At 36.5% G+C, this 20,562-nt stretch overlaps 1 protein-coding gene across 1 annotated transcript in view; it reads right to left on the bottom strand.

The window, feature by feature from the left end:
- Nucleotides 1–20,562, bottom strand: part of ETFA (electron transfer flavoprotein subunit alpha) — an 88,446-nt gene that overhangs the window by 40,862 nt on the left and 27,022 nt on the right. The window contains exons 5-9 of the mRNA XM_021693741.2: nt 15,140–15,239; nt 13,758–13,868; nt 13,030–13,131; nt 12,651–12,719; nt 7,372–7,454 (exon numbers count right to left, since the gene is read on the bottom strand). Coding sequence (XP_021549416.1) covers nt 7,372–7,454; nt 12,651–12,719; nt 13,030–13,131; nt 13,758–13,868; nt 15,140–15,239 — 465 coding nt within the window. The remainder of the gene's footprint in view (nt 1–7,371; nt 7,455–12,650; nt 12,720–13,029; nt 13,132–13,757; nt 13,869–15,139; nt 15,240–20,562) is intronic.

Raw genomic sequence — 20,562 nt, 5'->3', positions numbered from 1 at the left:
ATAAATGTTCAACAGGCCCAATCTAGACTGCTGCCTGTTTCTGTATATAAAGTTTTACTGGAATAGAGCCATGTTCATTCATTTATTTATTTGTCTATAGCTGTACATTCTATGGCCCATAGAACAAAAAATACTTGCTGTATTACTCTTTACAGATAAAGTTTCTTGACCCCTGGTCTAGATCTTTTATGTTCTTACTGAATTTCTTGTTCTATTTATTTTATCAATTACTAGGAAAAAGTGTTAAAATCTCCAACTATGAGTATAGATTTGTCTATTTCTAACTTTAGTTCTCTTAGTTTTTGCTTGAATTTTGAAACTATGTTGTTGGGCACTTCTACAATCATGATTGTTTTGTCTTCCTGATAAATTAATCCTTTTATTATTATGTAATGTCTCTCTTCATCTTTGGTAGTAGTCATTGTCTTAAAGTCTACTTTCTCTGATATTAATAAAGACATTCAGATTTCTTAATTTCTTATGCTTACTGCTTGTATGGTATATCTGTTTCTTTTTTCCCCCCCAAAATTTATTTATTTTATTTAAATTCAATTAATTAACATATAATGTATTATTGGTTTCAGAGGTAGAGGTCAGTGATAAAGATTTATTTATTTATTTGAGAGAGACAGAGAAAGCAGGTGCACACAGGGAGGGGCAGAGGGAGAGGGAAAGAATTTCAAGCAGACTCCCTGATGAGCATGCAGCCCAGAGCCCAGACACAGGGCTTGATCTCACAACCCTGAAATCATGACCTGAGCTGAAATCAAGAGTTGGACGCTTAACCGACTGAGCCACCCAGGCACCCTGGTGTATCTTTTTCTTTCCCTTCCCTTTCAGTGTATATCTTTTTTATATTTAAAATGCATTTCTTATAGGTGGCACATAGATGAGGTCTTGCTTTTTATACATTCTGTCAGTTTCTGCTTTTTGACTGGAGCATTTAACTCCTATTTTTCTGACTGCTTTTAAGAACGTCTTTTTATCATTCTTTAAACACTTTATGATGTGCCTTGTAGTTTCTGTCACATTTACTGTTCTTGGGGCTTATGAGCTTCTGAGATCTATATGTTTATAGGTTTCATCAAATTTAAAAATTTTCTGGTCATTATTTCTCCAAAAAGTTTGGCTATTCCAACTGTACATATATTAGGCCTGCTAAAGTTGTCCCACAGCTCATCAATGCTCTGTCCATTTTTTTTTTCTGTTTTTTTTCTTATTTTCTCTCTGTGTGTCATTTTGGAGTTTTGCTACCATATCTTCAAGTTCACTAATGTTTTTTCCTGCAGTGTCTAATGGCACAATACATTCTTTTCAAGTTCATCAAGATAGGGCATTTACCATGCCATGAGTCTCAAAAAATTTTAAGATTGAAATATTACAGAGATATTCCCTAAAATTAAATTAGAAATCAGTAATAGAAAGCTCTCTAGGGAAAAAAAACCCACAAATATTTAGAAATTAAACATTTCTAATTTTATAAATTAGGAAGTATTTTTAAATAAATGATAAAAATACAATATATCAAAATTTGTGTGATGCAGCTAAAGCAGTGCTTAGACAGAAATTTATACCTTTAATATTTACATTTAAAAATAAATAATACAGCCTGGCTGGCTCAGGTGGAAGAGCATGCAATTCTTGATCTCAGGGTCATGAGTTTTTTTGTTTAAATTTTTTATTGTTATGTTAATCCCCATACATTACATCATTAGTTTTAGATGTAGTGTTCCATGATTCATTGTTTGTGCATAACACCCAGTGCTCCATGCAGAATGTGCCCTCCTCAGTACCCACCACCAGGCTAACCCATCCTCCCACCCCCTCCCCTCTAGAACCCTCAGTTTGTTTTTCAGAGTCCATCGTCTCTCATGGTTCGTCTACCCCTCTGAATTTCCCCCCCTTCATTCTTGCCCTCCCGCTATCTTCTTCTTTTTTTTTTTTCCTTAACATATATTGCATTATTTGTTTCAGAGGTACAGATCTGAGATTCAACAGTCTTGCACAATTCACAGTGCTTACCAGAGCACATACTGTCCCCAGTGTCTATCACCCAGTCACCCATCCCCCCCCCCCCCCCCCCCACTCCAGCAACCCTCAGTTTGTTTCCTGAGATTAAGAATTCCTCATATCAGTGAGGTCATATGATACATGTCTTTCTCTGTTTGACTTATTTCACTCAGCATAATATCGGGGTCATGAGTTTAAGCCCCACGTTGGGTGCAGAGATTACTTAAATAAGTAAACTTCAAAAATTTTTTAAAAAATAAACAATACAAAATTAGTAAGTTCTGCCTTATGAGCAAGGTAAACCTGAAGTAATTAGAGAAACAATGAAAACAATTAAAGCTAAAATTTGGCTCACTGTTGGTGTAGCTGCTATGGAAAACAATTTGGCAGATCCTCAAAAGGTTAAACACAGAGTTACCATATGATCTAGCAAATCCACTCCTAGGCATATATACAAGAAAAATTAAAATATATGTCCACACAAAAACTTGTAAATGAATGTTCATATCTGCATCATTCGTAATAGCCAAAAAGTGAAAACAACCCCAATGTCCATCAAATTATGAATGGATAAATAAAATGTGGTATACCCACATAATGGAATACTATTAGCAATAAAAAGTAATAGTATGACATGGATAAACCTTGAAAACATTATGCTAAATGAAAAAAAAAAAACACAAAAGACCACCTATTATATAATCATCAATTATTATGAAATATTAATATGAAATGTCCAGAATAGGCAAATCTATATAGAAAGTAGAATGTTAATTGCCTTGGCCTGGAGGAGTTGGGGAAAAAAACAGGTATGTGTCTTCTGGGGGCAATGAAAATGTTCTAAAACTAACTGAGGTGATGGTTGTATAACTGTGAATATACTAAAAGCCACTGAATTAAACATTTAATTGGATGAATTGTATGGTACATGAATTATATCTCAATAAGTCTGTCATTCTAAAAAAGTTGGATCACTGAGATTTTTAAAAAATTTTTATAAACTCTTCACTAGACTGATGAAGAGAAAGTGAACAAAAAAGAGAAGACACAAATTACCAATTGCAGAAATTAAAGAGGAGCTTTCACTCCAGATCTTATAGACAATGAAAATAGGGCAGTATTATAAACACCTTTATCCAATACATTTGACTTAGAAAAATTGGACCAATTCATCGAAATATATCACTTAGCCGAACAGACTCAAAATAAAATCAAAAATTTGAATAGCCCTAAAACCATTAAAGAACCTGAGTTAACTGTCAAATACTCCACCAAAGAAAATTCCAGGCCAAAATGGCATCACTGGTGAATTCTACCACATTTAAAACAAAACACAAAACAAAACAAATATATCAATCTTACACAAATCATTCAGAAAATAGAACAGTAGGGAACACCTTTCAACTCGTTTTATGAAGCCAGCATAATGTTGATACCAAAATTAGACAAATATTCTTTAAAAAGAAAGTTACAGATTTTGATCAAGACAGACCCCAAAATCCTTAGCACAATACCAGTCAATCAAAACCAGCAGTATATTAAAAAGATATCATGATCAAGTAGGGTTTATCACAGTAACTCAAAGTGCTTGAACATTCAAAAATCAAACAATGTAATTCATCATATTAACAAAATAAAGGAGGAAAAAATCATGATCATTTTAATAAATGTAGAAAAACATTTGACAAAATTCAACAACCATTCATGGTAACAACTCTCAACAAAATGGGAACAGAAGGGAAGTTCCTCAACTTGATACCATTAAGAAAATAAATAGGCAAGCCACACCTTGGGAGAAATATTTGTAAAACATATCTGATAAGAAGCTCACATATTATAACTATATAATTACATAAATAATTTAATTATATATAACATATATATAATGATGACATTTAAATAACAAAAAGACAAGCAATAAAAACAGGCCAAAGAATTAAACACACTTCATAAGGAAGACATGTGAATCCTCAAAACACAGCAATGTTCATCATCATTAGCTATCAGGCAAATGAAAATTGAAACCACAATAAGGTACCACTACACATTCACTATTCAACAGCTAAAACACCAAATATTGGTAAAAATGAGGAGCAACTGGAACCCAAATACACAGTTGGTGGGAATGTAAACTTTGGGAAGAAATGATCCAGACAGGAGTATCAGAGTTCAAGCAAAGTGGGGAGGGTATCTATATGGAAGGACTGTTCGGTGCAGGGTGTCAGAACCTGAGTGGAGCAAGGAGGGAGGGCATCTGTGCAGGGCAGAGTCCAGGTTTTTCACTGTAGAAGAAGGGCATTACAAACAGGGAAAGGGAGAGAACCAGAATTGATCCTGTGGTATTGGACTGGAACTGGCAGTATCAAAATGAACTATGGTTTTCAATATATAGAATAGAGACTGATACAGAAATACAGATGTAAATGTGTGTGTATGTGCCTACACATACACATAGCTATGTACATTCCCTAGCTTTTTTCTTTTTTTTATTTTTATTTTTTATTATTTTTTAAAGATTTTATTTATTTGACAGAGAGAGAGAGACAGTAAGAGAGGGAACACAAGCAGGGGGAGTGGGAGAAGGAGAAGCAGGCTTCCCGCGGAGCAGGGAGCCCAATGCGGGGCTCGATCCCAGGACCTGGAATCATGACCTGAGCCGAAGGCAGACGCTTAACGACTGAGCCACCCAGGCGCCCCTCCCTAGCTTTTTTCACTGAGAGGTTCTGGGAATAACAACATCCTAATACCAATGAAAGCAGCTAACATCCAGCTGTTGGCTGCTAAATACTATTCTTCACTAAAAGGAACCAGGGCTCTTTAGAGAAAAGACGGACTCCAGGGCTCAGATAAGAAAAGTACAAAATGAGCCTGGAACATATTGTTCTGTTAGAAAGTAAGAAAGGGAGAGAAAAATGGGAACACGTCAAAAAACACACAGAAGCCACCTTTAAGAGGTTCTCACTGGCCAAATGTGGGATAATTTGTGCAACAATAATAATGACGATAGATTTTCACCCACTCAATAAAATGGGAATCAGAAGTCCATACTGATATAAATAAATATATGAATTGAAAGTCTAAGGACAATTGGAATGTTCACATCATTTCAAAGTACTTCCTCATAAAACATTTATTAATTACAAAGGGAAAAGTAACTTTATAGCAGAGAAATTTCACAGCTATCACCTTAATGAAAAGATCAAAGTGAAAATCATTAGTAATAAGACAAAATGAAATTGTGTACCACCTGATAGGATGAAATACCACTTTTGTGATAATCCTGTCAAAGATATATAACCTAAATTGAATTGTGAGGAAACAAGACAAACCTAATTTGAGGGACATTCTACTCTTCAAAATAGCTATCCTATAATCTTCAGAAGTGCCAAGGTCATGAAAGTCAAGGTAAGACAGGAACTGTTTAAGATGGAAGGATACATGACAACTATATGCACCATGTGATTCTGAGCTAAAGCCTCTTGCTATAAAGGACATTACTAGACAATAGGCAAAACCTGAATGGGATCTGATGATAAGATGGAATTAATGTATCAATTGTAATGTCCTGATTTTAAAAGTTGTATGGTGGTTATATAGGAGAATGTTCTACATAACTTATCTGGGGATGATGGAGTATCATCTCAGCAACTTACTTTCAAATAGTCCACAAAAATAAAGGTTTTTGGTCTGTACTCACAAGTTTTCTGTACACTTGAGACTGCTTCAAAAAGGTTTTTTTAGGAGAGAGAAAGAGCACTCATCCACACATGAGCAGACGGGAAGGGCAGAGGGAGAGGGAGAGGGAGAGAATCTTAAGAAGGCTCCATGCTCAGGGCAGAGCCCAACAAGGTGCTCTATCTCACTACCCTGAGATCATGACCTGTGCCAAAACCAAGAACCAGATGTTTAAACAACTGAGCCACCCAGGCACCCCTAGATTGTTTTAAGTTTTAAAGCCTAAATGTGCGCGCGCACACACACACACAAATACATACATATATACATGACCAGGCCTAACTCAGAGTTAATAAATCAGAATCTCTGGGGATTATATGATTTATGTTAAAGAAAGTCTTTAAAGTGTTCAATATATTTAAATTCCTTATAAAAAAATTTAAATAATTCTATATTCACAATGGCAATGTTGAAGAAAGCTGACTGTATGACATTTATTTTCTTTTTTTATTATATGTGGATTTTATTTATTATATCAGCATTTTTTTAAAAATTATTGTTATGTTAATCACCATACATTACATCATTAGTTTTTGATGTAGTGTTCCATGATTCATTGTTTGTGGACATTTATTTTCAATACAGATAAGGATGCCACTGGTCATTCCATCATTCAGCTGTTCTACTTAACAAGTGCTGCCTTTCAGTCAAACTAAATAAAAGTTTGTCTGCCACCTCAGTGCATTCTGAATTTCTTGTAGAAGTATTATCAATTAGGAACGTTGTGGGTCTGATCTTTTGTAAATTCAAGCCTGAAGATGTCTACTCATGTAATATGAACAATCATTAGATACGGTTAGTGACTGAACTTTGAAACCAAAGTATTTATTTTCTAAGTTTTGGATAGGTTTAACTGAAGAATATTCTGGTATCACTTATCTATATGGATGAGAATTTTCTGAATTTCATGCAGCTAGACAAAATAAGAGAGATAAAGTAGGTGTTCAGGATGAGACAACTATTATTCATAGCTCCTGATTTCAAGATTCTGTGTTCATTAATACAGTTTTTATTAATAATAGGCTTTATGGTAAATAAATGTTAATGTGAACTTATAAAATCCATTTACTAATAAAATGTTATTTTCACCAATTTTATATTTGGTGTTGTGATGTGAATTTTTTTTAAAGATTTTATGTGAATTTGACAGTGTTCCACTGCTTGAAAAAAATCCAGAAGACACTGGAATTTTTTTTTTTAAGAAAGGGAGAGAAAGGGTGGGGAATGGCAGAGAGAGAGGGAGAGAGAGAATCCCAAGCAGACTCTAGGCCCAGCACAGAGCCCAACATCGGGCTCGAACTCACAACCCTGAGATCATGACCTGAGCTGAAATCAAGAGTCGGACACTTAACCAACTGAGTCACCCAGGCACCCCAAGACATTGGAATTTAAATAAAAACTTAAAAAAAAAATCTGAAAGACAATGCTGGATTAAAAACTGCTAAGCATTTTAACTGAGACCAAGAAATCCACAGACCTCGTGAGGACATGTTCACCACTGTAATGGCTAACTGCTTAGATACACTGAAAAGTATCTGAGATGGTTATTCAACAAATATATATATACACACACAAACTTTTTATCCCCAGAGAATTTTGCACGGCATATTTTATCGCAATACTCACTGGTGCTACGATTTTTCCCGTCTGTCCAACTTGCATGTCATTGGGAACAAAGCCAGCATCAACAGCAGCACGAGAAGCACCAACTAAAGAGGAAAACATATTTGTCATTTTTTTTTTAAGCTCTATTCATCAGCTGGTTGGGATATTCACTAATAACTGTATAAAAAGATACTGATAAGTACAATTACAAATTTATTTTATAAAGGCCTTGTTTTAGAAAAAAATCCCCTTCTCACTGATGATCAAGAATTCTAAAATGAAGTACTAGTGCACTTTATACACAAAACTTCAAGAAATGCCTTCTATTTTAAAGAGGGCACGTTCTGCATGGGGCACTGGGTGTTATGCACAAACAAGGAATCATGGAACACTACATCAAAAACTAATGATGTAATGTATGTTGATTAACATAACAATAAATTTTTTTTTTTTAAAAAGAAATGCCTTCTATTTATACCCAAGGATTTTAAATTTTAAATTTGGCTGAAGTCCTCTGCTTGCTTTATCAAAAAGGCCTCTAGGCATTCGTAAAACATATATTATCATCTGTTTGGGATACCATTATATAACGCTCCTTTATGCAATAACTTCACAACTTTTGAAGGTACTATGATATTATCTCCTGTGATCAGATAAAGACAAGTTACACATAACACAAGATAAATTTTAACCTATCTAAAAAAAAATGAGAAGTAGCCTTGTATCCTCCTTCAGCAGGAGTGAACAAAGAGCCCTGTACTTGGAGTAAGGTCACCCCTCTCAGCAGGGGTCAAGAACGAGTCTCGGGTCCTCTTCATCTTCATCTAGAGAGGACAAGAGGAAGCCACAGACAGTATTCCTACTACCTCCTAAGGCACATAGTCTCAACACTACCTGAATCAGTGAGGATTGGTCACATACTGCCCTTTATTTACTTCAGTCACTACAAGGCCCAGAGTCAAAGGTTATCCTTCATAATTCACACACTAATCTTCATAATGCTCTGCATGCTCCCTAATCTACACCCATCTTCTCATTTGTCTAGATGTTCCCTGACGACAACGACTCCCCTGCAGTTCCCTCCAGATGTTGCTCTGTCTGCCACCATCTTCATACCACTGGGCCTGGAGGTGGGACTCTTCACTGACACCTTCAGAAAGTTCTCCCTCCTTCCTCCTTAAAAGCCTTCAGCTTTGAATCTCACGTCGTCAGATCATGTCACCCATTTATTGCTGTGTCGGCTATTAACCATGAGTCCAATCCCCTTCATTTCTCAATGATTTTTAGCTTCTGGGCCATTGCCACTTTCTCCAACACTAGTCTTAATTCTCAGAGATCTCAACACCTGGCCTCTTGGTTCCTTAAACTCTTCTCCAATCATCTATGTACTCAGCCACACCCATGGTCATATCCCCAACCTTTCCATTACCGATATCCCTTGACAATCTCAATTTCCAATGTCTCTCTGTGACCTACTCTTTCCAGCTGACTCCCTTTATACCCAGCTCCAACAATCCTCTGACCTCACTGGGATCTATATTTCTATTCACTGACCCTCTCTCCCACTATGTTGTCTCCTCTTTTTTTTTTTTTTTAAAGATTTTATTTATTTGAGAGAGAGAATGAGAGACAGAGCACGAGAGGGAAGAGGGTCAGAGGGAGAAGCAGACCCCCCGCTGAGCAGGGAGCCGGATATGGGACTCGATCCCGGGACTCCAGGATCATAACCTGAGCGGAAGGCAGCCACTTAACCAACTGAGCCACCCAGGCGCCCCATGTTGTCTCCCCTTTACCTAGCTTAAATTCTATGATCAATGACTCTAATCACTTCATTGCATACGCCTTCAATCTCCTTGCCTTCATCATCACTCTCAACTAGAAAAAATCTCCATCTCCAGTTAACAGACTAAACAACCTCTCTATCTTTTCCTTACCTGTCCCCTGTAGTTCAGCATAACTGGAGAAAAACACCAACACTGAGCTGTGTTAACTAGGTTTTACTTTAAATAAATAGGCCTTAATTCTGTTTCCTAAATTAAAATTTCATATCTTTTCTTCTCTTGTCAAACGTCCAATACTCTTTAACATCCTCACTCTCAGCTGATGACCTTGCTTCCTATTTCACTTAAGAAATTGAAATCATCACAAGCGAATTTCCACATGTTCCAACTAACATACACCCATCAACCTACAGCTGTGTCCATATTCTTTTTTGCCTACTTAAGGACATTACTCCAGCAACTCTCCCCTCCCTCTCCAGCATAATTAATTTTTCCCTCTCAACTGGAGCATTCCCATCAGCACAGAAGCATGCTATTATTTGTCCCCTCTTTAAAACGCCCCTCTGTTGGCCCCATTCTCCCCTAAATACTATTCATTTCTCTGCTTTCCCATATAGCAAAATCTCTCTAAAGAGTTGTCTGTATTCATTGATTCCAATTCCAGGCCTCCAAATCTTTTTCTAAAAACTTTATTAAGACATAACACACGTACAAAACACATGCAAATCACAAATGTACTGCTCAATGGTTTATCATAAAGTGAATGTAGTCATGTAACCACCATTTAGGATCATTGTTTTAAATCCATTCTACTCAGGGTTTTGCCCACTACTCCACTAAAAATGCTCAGTCACCAATGACTTCTAAGTGGCTAAATCAATTAGTCACTCTCAGTCCTCATCTTTCTTGACCTACTATAATACCTGACTAAAACACTTCACTTGGATCCCAAAACATCATGCTCTCTGTCCTGGTTTTCCTGCCTTACTTACCACACTCCTTTTGGTCTTCTTTCTCTCCTTCTCCTCTTTTAATCTTACAGTGTCTAGGGCTTAGTCCTGCGACCTCTTTTTTTATCTACACTCACTCCCTTGGTGAGGTCATCTAGTTTCATGGCTTCAAATACCATCGAAATGCAACTGATTCCCAAATTTATACTCCAGCCCAAACTTCTCCAATGAACTCCACATTCCTGTACCAACAGTTTAATTGACATTTCTATTTGTATGTTTACTGTTAACTCAAAACTTAATATGCCTAAAATGGAATTCCTGATCTCTCCCTGGAAACTGTGCCACTTGGGGTCTTTACTGTCTCAGCTAATGGTAATTTCATCCTACCAACTGCCAGATAAAAACTCTCTCTCATAATATATATGTCCAATCTATCAAGAAATCCCAGTTTCTTTACTTTCAGCTATATATCCTGAAACTATTTCTCCCTACATCTACTGCTACTAACCTGATCCAAACCACCAGTATCTCTCACCTGAATGATTAAAACAACCTCCTAACTGATCCCCCCGTTAATGCACTTATCCCCCTACACTCAAAACTTATCCCCCTATACTCAAAACTGTAGCTAGAGTGTCAGGTCATGTGACGCTTCTACTCAAACCTTTCAGTGGTTTCCTATTTCATCAAGAGAAAAGCAATCTCCTTACTAAGGCACATAATGCCCTATATGGTCTGGATTACTCTCCGTCTTATCTCTTACTACCCTCCCTTTTTGCACTTTCCATTCCATTTCCATTTTGCACTTTCCCTGGTCTCCCAGGACCCTGGGATCATGACCTGAGCCAAAGCAGATGCTTAACCGACTGAGCCAGCCAGGCGCCCCATATGTTCACTTTCTAATTCCCAGAATCTGTATTACCAACATGGCAGCAGATATGATATAAAGGATCTTAAAAGAGGGTGCTTATCCTGAATTATCTAGGTGTCCCTTAAACGTCATCACAAGTATCCTTATAAAAAAGGGATACAGAGGGAGGTTTGATACAGATACACAGAGAAGAAGGTGATTTGAAGACAGAGGCAGAGATTGGAGTGATGCAGTCACATGCCCAGGAATGTTGGGGCAGCCTCTAAAAGCTGGAAATGAACAGATTTGCTCCCAGAGTGTGGTCCTGCCAACACCATGATTTCAACATACTTCTGGTTTCTAGAACTGTAAGAATAATTTTCTGTTGTTTTAAGCCAGAGTTTACAGCAGTTTGTTACAATAGCCACAGAAACTAATACAAGTCTAGTCTCACCCAAATACAAATATAACTTCCACAAGGGGAGAGACTGCTTATTTTGCTCACTGCTATATCCCAGTTCCTAAAATAATGCCTGGCATATGGCAGACACTCAATAAATATTTGTTCAATTAAAGAATAAGTGAATGAAATAAACACCCTCAAATAAAACCATCTGATTATAGAGTCAATATCATGCCTTTATTCAGACAAAACCATTACTGTTTCTATGAGTACATAGATCAGGTAATATAAAAGCATACGAAAAACCTAGAAAGTTATACACAAAACTCTTAACAAAGGGGAAGAAAGAAAAGAATGGAGACTTTCTTTCTTCTTTTTTTTTTTAATATATATATAGAGAGAGAGATGGGGAGGGAGTGGGAGAGAGAGAGAATCTTAAGCAGGGAAGGACGGGGAGAGTGAGGGAGAGAGAGAATCTTAAGCAGGCTCCATGCCCAGCATAGAGCCCAATGCGGGGGCTCCATCTCACGATCCTGAGATCATGACCTGAGCCAAAATCAAAAGTTGGACACTTGAGCAACAGAGTTACCCAGGCACCCCACTGTAAAAAGAATATATTCATGCAATAGTTCTATAGTTAAAAACTAAAATATTTCCAATTTTCTGATTTCAAAAACCATTCCATTCTCATCAGTACATTTTTAATACATTCTATCTTTCCTATAAATGGTTAACTACAATTTTAAAATAATGTTAATTTCTACTTTTATAAGAGATTGTTATTAAACTACCAATAAAAACAAGGGCATTCCTGAATCTGAAGTAGGCACGTTTAAAAAAATTTTTTAATGGAAAAAGAGAGGCGCCTGGGTGGCTCAGTCAGTTATGTGGCTGCCTTTGACTGAGGTCAAGATCCTGGAGTCCCGGGATCGAGCCCCCCATCGGGCTCCTTGCTCAGTAGGGAGTCTGCTTCTCCCTCTGCTCCTCAACCTGCTCTCATCCTCTCTCTCTCTCAAATAAATAAATTCTTTTAAAAATAAATAAATAAATAAATAAACAAATGGAAAAATAACAAAGATTTCACAAATATAAGAGTGTCAGATAAACAATAAAAAAGCATAAGGACCCTCTCCACACTGAATGGTATACCATTTACTTGGAGACTAAGAAAAACCATTTCAGAGAGAAAAGTTGAAAACCAGAGAAAGCAAAATAATCTGCAGCCTTGAGTGACTTATATATAAATGAAATAATAAAGAAAAAATATTTCCAAGAAAAAGGGAGTATTTTTCTACTAAAGAAAATATCTTTACCTGCAGCATGTAGTTGATCTGCCAAATCATATAACAACTTAAAGTTCTCTCCACTCTTCAAACCCCGACCTCATTGAAGAAGATGGAAAAAAAAAAAAATTAAGTAAACATAAACTCCATTCCATACAGCTGTGGAGATGACTTGTACCATGCTCCCCCTGGTGCCAGCGATACAGATATGCAACTGAGAGCCCAAATTGTGTTACCATCACGCTCATTTCATTTTCCTAATTGGTAAAATGGGAATAATACTTGCAATCTTATCTACTTCTTACATTTGAAAAAAGAAAATCTGTGCTGCTCTAAAATAAATACTAATAAAATCAATTTTAATTTTACAACATCTTTTAAAATTAATAAATTACAATATTCCACTTACCACCAGATACCACCACTTTGGCACCAGTTAGCTCCGGTCGATCACTTTTTGTTAATTTCTGGTCAAGCCACTCTGCTATCCCCACTGGGGAAGGACTTGATACTGCGTACGTTGATACAGATAACAAAAGAATGACCGTGAGTTAAAATTCAATAATAGTAATTTTTAAAAGAAACACATAAAGAATTAATTCCATGAAATTTAAGTTTGTTAGTTACTGTGAATTTTTTGTGCTTCTAATTTCATTCTCTCTGATTTTTGGAAAGAATTGAAGGGATTAGATTCCAGCCTTCACCTCATTAGCTATATGACCTTTGAGAAGTCATGTAATTCTCTGAGTCTATCTATAAACTGGAATAACCCTCCATGAGGTTCAAATAAGCTATCTATCTTATCTATCTATCTATATTAAAGAGTAACACCCTCTATAAAATCACTATTAATTATATTCTTCTATTATATGGAGTCTCCCAAGTATTATAATAGGAAACAGTGAGAAAAAAGTAAAGCAACACCCCTTTGATCTACGAAAGCAACTATACCAGTACCAAAAATGATATGAAAAAGGCACATTATAAATATTTCTTCTTTTTGGAAAGCTTGGGAATATTATTTAGACTGAGCTCTCAGACACTGTTTAAGAAATTTAACCAGAGGCCATCTCTTATTCTAATATAATCAGTGAACTAAAAAACAAGAAACAAAACAAACTTCAAACGAACACTCACCCTTTTCTGAACTGGCACTACCTCCACTTGTTGCTGCAGCTTCAAAAGATGTTCCTCGGACAGAAAACACCTTCACTTTCTCATCACACTTCACTGTACATAAAGCATTTCCTGAAATACACAATTTATTTTTTTAAAAACACCCATGAAAGGCAAGTAATCCTTTGAGATTCAGAATTTACTTCATGAAAACAAGGAAGAAATAACTATGAACCAGTTGTTTTCTACCTCTACCAAGTACAGAAAAAAGGACCATAATACTTAAGAAACTTATCAGTGGATATTTGTATAACCTTGGATGTTTTATTTAAAAGCAGGACAAGTGCTGACCTGCCTGGAAGCAAGAAATTGGAATAGGCTAGGAAGCCACACTAATAAGGTGTACTCTTTCTAAAAGGAATATAAACAAAAGCTTCCTTCTCCAAAAACACAGTAACTCAAGAATATGAGCTGCAACAACTTAAGAATGCAGCTACTAGGCTTACTAAGAGAAGAAAATAAATGAAAACATGATAGGGCAGGGGCACTTGGGTGACTCAGTCAGTTAAGCGTCTGCCTTCCGCTCAGCTCATGATCCCAGGGTCCTGGGATGGAGCCCAACATCGGGCTCCCTGCTCAGCGGGGAGTCTGTTTCTCCCTCTGCCCCTCTCTCTCCCCCGCTCATGCGCGCATGGGCGCTCTCTCTCTTTCTCTCAAATAAATAAATAAAATCTTTTTTTAAAAAAGAAAGAAAACATGATAGGGCATAAAGAACAAGAGGTATCATGTGCCAAGACTTTAAAAGAATTTAAGACATTTCTTATGGGTTACCAATCACGTAAGAGCAACCTAAACTTGACCAATATTTCCCCTCAAACTCTATTAAAGATGAAAGATCTAATTTGAGAACTGACCATTAAATTGAAAACACACAACTTCAATCAGAAAGAACAAAGAGTTCACTACTTTTTCTAGCTGCACTAGAGACCAGTATGCTTAGCAGAAGATCAATCAACTAAAGAGACACTGAAATGAATTTCTTAATGCAGATGGAAACGGAGTAGAAGCAGTGAAGATTAATAATACTATTTTTTTTAATGGAAAAGTTTTGCCTCTCCAGGTGCCACTAGTGAATCTAATTTTTATTGATGACTGGAAAAATCTCATCGCTCTGTAAACTGAATAACCAAGCAGGAAAGAACTGTGCTCTGGATCTATCAAACAGATTGTCATGTCATGGTCTAGAAGCAAATCTAAGATTAAGATTTTTCTCAGAAACTTTTAAGATGGTCCATTTAAAGCAAGTGTATGACTTGTTTAAAATACTAACTTTAAATTAATTTCTGCTTTTAAAATTCACAAAAAGTTAACATGTTGATTCATTATTTTCCTTGGGTACTCACCTGCGTAAATAGTTCTCACAAATATGTCAGGAGACTTGATTGCAATGATGTCAGATATTGGGGCAACATCAAGTTTGGCTGCTATTCTGGGCAAAAGGTTCTAAAAGCAAAAATAGCAGTAAATTACACATATATAGACTTATGGATAGCTATCAACTATCAACACTAACATTCTCAAAAGGCATATTCTGCAGAAATTTTAATTCAAATATTTTATAGTTCATATGAATCTTTAGACATACTATAACTTCCAGCACAACTTTGTGGATAGTCTTTGAGATTAAGTAAGAGTCTATCATTACTCTAACTACATCAAGAGTTTTATGAGTTTTAAAGTAATAAACCATCTTAACTCATTATGTTGAATTACAAGATATGATATTTGCTTTAATGAACATCACTCACAAAGTGTGACCATCATGGATTACTGAATTTAGGTAAAACAGAAAAATGTTTAGAAGAGTAGTAAAATTCTCAAATACTAAAACAGATTATATATGTATATATTTACTTAATGTATATGAAAGAAAAAATTTCAAAGCAGACATTTTCACCTTTTTAAAAACTCAGTATTGCATTAAAAAAGATCAAAACTAACCTAAATATCCATCTTCAGGGGATAGATCTATTAATTATAGCTCATCCATATAATGGAATCCTATGTAACCATAAAACAAACAAGAATGAGAAAGGTGAAGCACAGCCTGTATAATCTGTACAGGAGGAACAAAATTAATGTAAATGCTTTTCCTTGTATGTGCACATAACATCTCTGAAATAGATATGTGTGCTGACTTTGCCCTCACTAGCAGAGATCACTGGGAAAGTATCCCCAGGTCTCAGTTACTTCACCTCATAAATGACAGAAAGAGAATTCCTAGTTTTAGTCTAAAATTCTATGACCCTAGGACTCTAAAACAGAGTTAGTGAAGACTGAATGTCCCTATTTTCTAGTCTCAAGGTTTCCTTAGATGATAACATCATCAAGTGTAATCAAAAAAGTGAACTATTGCTTTTATTTTTTAACTTAAAGATTTATTTATTTGAGAGGGAGCGCACATGCACGTGCCCATGAGCAGGGGTGGGGTACAGAGGGAGAGGGAGGAGCAGACCCACCACTGAGCAGGGAGTCCAAGGCGGGGCTCTGTTCCAGGACCCAGAGATCATGACCTTAGCCGAAGTCAGATGCTTAACCCACTGAGCCATCCAGATGCCCCGCGTTGCTTTTATCACACAAATAGAAAGCTGAATTCTACACTGCTTTCTACACAGAGCTTACTCCATGGCATCTCCTGAACTTGGTACATGATACCATCTCTAGCAAACGCTCACTATAACAGTATTCAAGTTCCTCTCCTCCATTCCATCCCCAAATCCTCTTTGTTCTCTAAGAATTCTCCCAAGATTACCCTCTAATTACTCCTTTATTCTGTATCCTCCTACATGCATATACATTATTTAATTGGCACTAACGTGTAGTTTGTTTTAAAATAACTTGAATATACATACTTATAATGACCCTCAACTAAACTTAAGCACTCCCAGGGTAGAGGTTTTGTGTCTTCCATTCCTCTTGTGTCCTACCCTATATCTAATAAGTGGTTCTATATATACTGATGCTAACAAGTGTTGATGGCCTGAGTCAATTTTCCTTGTGTTGTATCTACAACAGGAAAGATTTTCTAATTTTCAGTTTATTTTTACCTTTATTATACAGCAGTCCTCTTTCAACCATGACAGGAAGAACTACTGAAAAGTACCACAGTTTATAAAACCACAATTAGAAAAAAATAAGATCTCTTAGAAAATAAAGCATTTGGGAAAACAATTAAAATGCCATTAAACATACTTCTAACTTGGTAAGTAAGTTTAGAAGATACCTACTTTCGAAACAAATCAAATTTGATAGTATTTAAAGCCTGCTTCGCTAAGTAACTCTTTTTTGAAATCACCTTCTTTAACTATTCAGGAAATACCACTGGAATATTGTTACCTGGCTAAGCAAATTCTATTACAAACATTATGTTATGCAGACTGTGTCTCTTTTTATAGTTTTTAACTTTCTAAGTTGCTTGAAACTTAGTATCTTTTGTACTTCCATTATTCCATGTTTCATTTTAGCACACCTTGAAAAAACTTTACCATGGTGCTTAAAGGCATATGTTTCTCCAGGTCTGATCTTTCACTTAAATGTCCTGAGAGGGTAGATGGTGAACAGATCTATCTCTACACTATCCAAACAGACTTGACCACATTGGTTTCAGGGGAAAAACCTCTCTCTCTCTCACTCTCTCGAATGAATAAAATTTTTTTTAAAAAAAACAACTTTCGTATGTTACAACACAGCAATCAAGGTCAGACTATTAAAATCTAGCTAATTAGATGCAACAAACACCCTTTCTTGGTTTAATAATCTTTTCAGAGAACTGTCACCACAAACTCAAGACTCATGAAATTTGTTTACATCATCTAACACAGAATCAAAACTCTCAGAGATAGAATGGTCCACAAAGATCTTTTAGTTCAATGCTCATCTATAACAGAAGTTAGATTTTAATCCTCTGACTTAATCTTCTCCAGAGTAAGGGAAGAAACCCATCCCTTTTTTTTTTAACATCTCTCTTTGGTAGACCTTGGACATCACTTGGTCATACTGCGTCATTTTACATATAAGAAAAACAGACTTCGGGAAGGTAAAATGACTAGCCCAAGGTCATATAGGTCTGTGGAACCACTTTACTTATCAATTACTAAATTCTATAAAAAAACTAAAAATTTATAATAGTCTATAATGTGACAACCTAATAATAAAAGGATAATTGTTCATTAAACTCATGTGTTTACATTGTTACTGCCTAGAAATTGTTAACCTTAAAAGAAAAAATTTAATGAGTTCAAACTGATAATTCTAAAGGTTAAAAACAAACTACAGCAATTTACATGGTTATTCTGCAAGTTCTCTACATGGTTTGCAGTGATTCACGTCTAGAAGCAATACTGCACCACAGATAAATATTCACGAACACTACTCATTTTGCAAAAAAAGAGATCGATGTCTTGGAAGCTCACTGTTATTGTCACTCAACATGATTATTTTTTTTTTTTAAAGATTTTATTTATTTATTTGACAGAGAAAGACACAGCGAGAGAGGGAACACAAACGGGGAGTGGGAGAGGGAGAAGCAGACTCCCTGCCGAGCAGGGAGCCCAATGCGGGACTCGATCCCGGGACTCCAGGATCATGACCTGAGCCGAAAGCAGTCGCTTAACCAACTGAGCCACCCAGGCGCCCTCAACATGATTATTTGATATAAGAGATTATATCTTATTCCTCAACTTATACTTTAAAATCAGTTACAACAGAATTATGAAAGTAAAAGGAAAAAAGTTAAATCGAGACCATTCAAAGAAGAAATAAAAACCAGTAACTGTATGAAAAGATATTTGATCTCATGATCAAAGAAATGCAACATTTTTTAAAAATATTTTATTTATTTATTTGAGAGAGAGAGAGATAGCGAGAGCAGGAACACAAGGGGGACTGGGAGAGGAAGAAGCAGGCTTCCCTCTGAGCAGGGAGCCCGATGCGGGGCTCGATCCCAGCACCCTAGGATCACGACCTGAGCCGAAGGCAGACGCTTAACGACTGAGCCACCCAGGCGCCCCGAAAAGAAATGCAACATTTAAAAAGATACAGTTTTTCACCCATCAGATTGGGGGAAAAAATGTTAAAATGTACAATACCAGGTGTTGGCAAGTCACCCTCTCATGCGACTGATGGAATGCAACCTGAGACATCCTCTTAAGATACCAATTTAGCGATATATATCTCAACTTTAAAAGTACATAGTCTTTGACCCAACTATTTCACTTCTAGCAGCACATGTATACAAGGATGTATGTACAGGGACATTTCCTTACGGCAAGGTTTACAAATGCAAAAAATTAGAAACAACCTAACTGGCCATCCTTGGCTAAATCTGGAGTATTAGGCAGCCATAAAAAAAATGAGACAGCCATGTCTTATTTTTCAAGACACACTCTTCTTTTTTTTTTTTTAATTTAATTTTATTATGTTATGTTAGTCACCATACATTACATCATTAGTTTTTGGTGTAGTGTTCCATGATTCATTGTTTGCATGTAACACCCAGTGCTCCATTCAATACCTGTCCTCCTTAATACCCATCACTGGGCTAATCCATCCCCCCACCCCCCTCCCCTCTAAAACCCTGTTTGTTTTTCAGAGTCCATAGTCTCTCATGGTTCGTCTCCCCCTCCGATATCCCCCTCTTCATTTTTCCCTTCCTACTATCTTCCTTTTTTTAACATATAATGTATTATTTGTTTCAGAGGGAGAGGTCTGTGATTCACCAGTCTTACACAATTCACAGCACTGACCGTAGCATATACCCTCCCAATGTCTATCACCCAGCCACCCCAGCCCTCCCACCCCCCACCACTTCAGCAACCCTCAGTTTGTTTCCTGAGATTAAGAATTCCTCATATCAGTGAGATCATATGATACTTGTCAAGACACACTCTTAAGTAAAAACCACCAGTAACAAAACAATTCATGATATATTATTACATTTTGGGAGTAAAAAAAAAATTTATACAGGTATTATAATTTCAAAATCCATAGCAAGGGGACTAAAAGAATGTACAACTGTTAACACTGTACTTCTGAAACAGGAAGAGGGAGTTGGGAAGAAAGGGGGACTTTGATACCTTGCTCTGCATACTACTGTACTATATGCATCCTTTATAATAAAAATGTATTTGTGTACAACCTAATTTATAATCTTTAAAACTAAAAACTGCAGCTTATTAAGAATGGGATAAAAGAAAAGGGAATTAGAAAACCCAGGGCCACAGAGAGAGCAAGAACAACCCAGTGACAAATTCTCTTAGGCTCCCCCTTAGTTTCCCTCCATCTTTTTTAAAACTTCGTGCAGGTAACTAACCATCTGATAGCACATTCTTTCTTCAGACATATCACAATGCACATGATCAGATTACAGCTTTCTTTACCCTAAGGATGTTTCCAACTACCACACAGCCCTTCCAAATCCCCAAGGAGATAGAATTTGGCCTTTGTAAATATCCATCAGCCACCCAAATAAACCACTGCTTAAGATGGGTTACTACTACAAATTACATTTACAGGCACAGACAATTCAACATTGTTTTTAAAGAAAAATAATCTTTAGGAGCACCTGGGTGGCTCAGTCGTTAGGCGTCTGCCTTTGGCTCGGGTCATGATCTCAGGGTCCTGGGATCGAGCCCCACCTCGGGCTCCCTGCTCGGTGGGAAGCCTGCTTCTCCCTCTCCCACTCCCCCTGCTTGTGTTCCCTCTCTCGCTGTGCCTCTCTCTGTCAAATAAATAAATAAAATCTTTAAAAAAAAAAAAAAAAGAAAGA

Source organism: Neomonachus schauinslandi, chromosome 9 (genome assembly GCF_002201575.2).
Source record: "Neomonachus schauinslandi chromosome 9, ASM220157v2, whole genome shotgun sequence".
Classification (NCBI taxonomy): Eukaryota; Metazoa; Chordata; class Mammalia; order Carnivora; family Phocidae; genus Neomonachus; species Neomonachus schauinslandi.
This window is presented reverse-complemented; position numbering and strand designations above follow the sequence as displayed.